The following is a 2533-nucleotide window of genomic DNA, read 5'->3' as shown; positions in this document are numbered from 1 at the left end:
AGCACTTGGGTTTTTTTGGAAGTTCAATATTACATGAGAATGATAATAATATACCATTGAGCAGAGGTGAGATAGCCGTATTGAGTTGAGGGGGTGACCAGAAATAAATTTCGAGGTGGAGTGGGTAGTTTTTTTTTTTTTTCGAGCCATTGAGATGTCATTTCAGATGTTTGAGATGAACAAGGGATTCAGTATTCAAGAGGACATACGAACATTCAGATGGTGCCTCTATTGTAAGAACAGTTGCAAGAAGATTGATTGAAAATTGTTAGGCCCTTGATTGAGTTCTTCCCTCAAATATTATTTTCACTATAACATTGGAATTCTCCAATTTTTTATGGAAGTTCAGGCGTGAAGTGATCATTAGAAATTACGTGAGGGAATAATTCCCTGTGGAAATTAAATATTTTTACAATGAAACTGTTCGGAAAATGTTATCTGATCGTCTTTGGACGAATTTATATCGTTTTTGAGAATTTCATATTTGATTGCCCATCGATTCGAATTTTTTTAATTTAAATTGTGTAGATATTTCCGAAGAACACACCGAGAGCTCATTAATCAATCTTAAACAATCTGAATATTTTTTTTTCACAGTCGTTGGCCATTTAAACACGGAGACGGGGACGACACAGTAGAGGGGACAACATCACCTATAAATTCTCACATAATAATTAATAATCACAATAAATCAAAAACCCCGGAGGACTTTAAAGAGCATTTGATGAATTGGTTATCAGTGAGTGCTGATAACATAGTAATTCTCATTCTCCTTCTTGCTCTTGCATTGAAGTTTATTTTCATTGAGGACAAGGGGGATATTGCGAAGCAACTGAGGTTCAAGGAGAAGGAAGAGGACGAGGAAATAGCCTCGCATGAAGAAACGTCCATGGAGACGATGCATGCATCCTCTCTCGATATGTCCATCAGGCAAAGATTTGCTCCTGATCTGCCCACCGTCCGCACATCAGTATTTCCATTATCAGGGATGGGAGACAATTGGATGGTCGTTGGAGGTGACACCCAGGTGGAAGTCGAGGATAAAGAAGTGCAGACTGACGGTAGAGTATTAATTACTGATGGTACGCCGGAGGAAATAACTAAGGATGAGAAAGAACCCAGAAGCGTTGAGGAATGTCTGGAGATTTATAAGTCTGAATTGGGTGCTAACGCTTTAACCGATAAAGAAGTCATTCAACTCGTTAAAAATCGTCACATCCCAGCCTATCAGCTTGAGAAAGCAGTAGGTGACATGGAGCGTGGTGTTGGAATTCGCCGTCTACTGATAACAGAATCGGCAAAATTTACGGATGAATTAGCCGATCTTCCTTACAAGAATTACGACTACACAAAAGTGTTGGGCTCGTGTTGTGAGAATGTAATCGGTTATGTTCCAGTTCCAGTGGGAATTGCTGGTCCACTGTTGGTGGATGGTGAATTAATTAGAATACCAATGGCAACGACAGAGGGTTGTCTCGTGGCATCGACAAATCGAGGAAGCAGAGCACTCATGAAGTGTGGAGTTACAAGTCGAGTTGTTGCTGATGGGATGACAAGGGGTCCAGTCGTTAGATTTCCAAATATCGTACGTGCTAGTGAGGCAATGGCTTGGATGCAGGAGACAACGAATTTCAATGAAATGAAGAGGTGTTTCGATGAGACTAGTAGATTCGCCAGGTTAACGAGGATACACGTGAGAATAGCTGGCAGACATTTGTTCATAAGATTTGTGGCTAAAACAGGTGATGCCATGGGTATGAATATGCTGTCGAAAGGTACAGAGAAATCACTGCAGTGTGTTCAAGGATCGTTCACTGATATGGAGATATTATCGCTGAGTGGTAATTTTTGCACTGATAAAAAACCAGCTGCTGTCAATTGGATCGAGGGAAGGGGCAAGAGTGTTGTCTGCGAGGCTATTGTTCCAGCTGATGTCGTTGAGGCTGTATTGAAAACTTCTGTACATGCTATTGTCGATGTTAATATTAATAAGAATCTTGTTGGATCAGCTGTTGCTGGAAGTGTTGGGGGCTTCAATGCTCATGCTGCTAATGTTGTGACTGCCATTTATATTGCAACAGGCCAGGATCCAGCTCAGAATGTTGGCAGCAGCAATTGTATGACGTTGATGGAACCCTGGGGTGTTGATGGAAAGGATCTTTATATTTCCTGTACCATGCCTAGTATTGAGATTGGCACCATTGGGGGTGGTACTGGTTTACCTGCACAGAGTGCTTGTTTGTCGATGCTGGGGGTACAGGGGGCTCATGACAGCGATCCAGGAGAAAATTCTAGCAAACTTGCGAGAATTGTTTGTGCCACTGTTCTTGCCGGGGAATTGTCCCTCATGGCTGCACTCACCGAGGGTCATCTAGTCAAAAGTCATCTCAGACATAATCGGTTAGTTGGATTTTATTTTTTATTCAGAATAAAAAATCATTAATAAACAATAATATTTTTCGTTCTTTAGCTTCATTTTTTTTAGTAGAGTATCATTGGCCTATTTTTATATTTTGTTAAGAAAATTATTGAT

The 2533-nt window shown here is 40.6% G+C and overlaps 1 protein-coding gene across 1 annotated transcript in view; it reads left to right on the top strand.

The window, feature by feature from the left end:
• The window catches only part of Hmgcr (HMG coenzyme A reductase), a 14532-nt gene that overhangs the window by 10794 nt on the left and 1205 nt on the right, over positions 1-2533 (top strand). Inside the window, exon 6 of the mRNA XM_011301807.1 lies at positions 590-2400. Coding sequence (XP_011300109.1) covers positions 590-2400 — 1811 coding nt within the window. The remainder of the gene's footprint in view (positions 1-589; positions 2401-2533) is intronic.

The sequence above is a fragment of the Fopius arisanus genome, unplaced genomic scaffold (assembly GCF_000806365.1).
Source record: "Fopius arisanus strain USDA-PBARC FA_bdor unplaced genomic scaffold, ASM80636v1 scaffold00024, whole genome shotgun sequence".
Classification (NCBI taxonomy): Eukaryota; Metazoa; Arthropoda; class Insecta; order Hymenoptera; family Braconidae; genus Fopius; species Fopius arisanus.
This window is presented reverse-complemented; position numbering and strand designations above follow the sequence as displayed.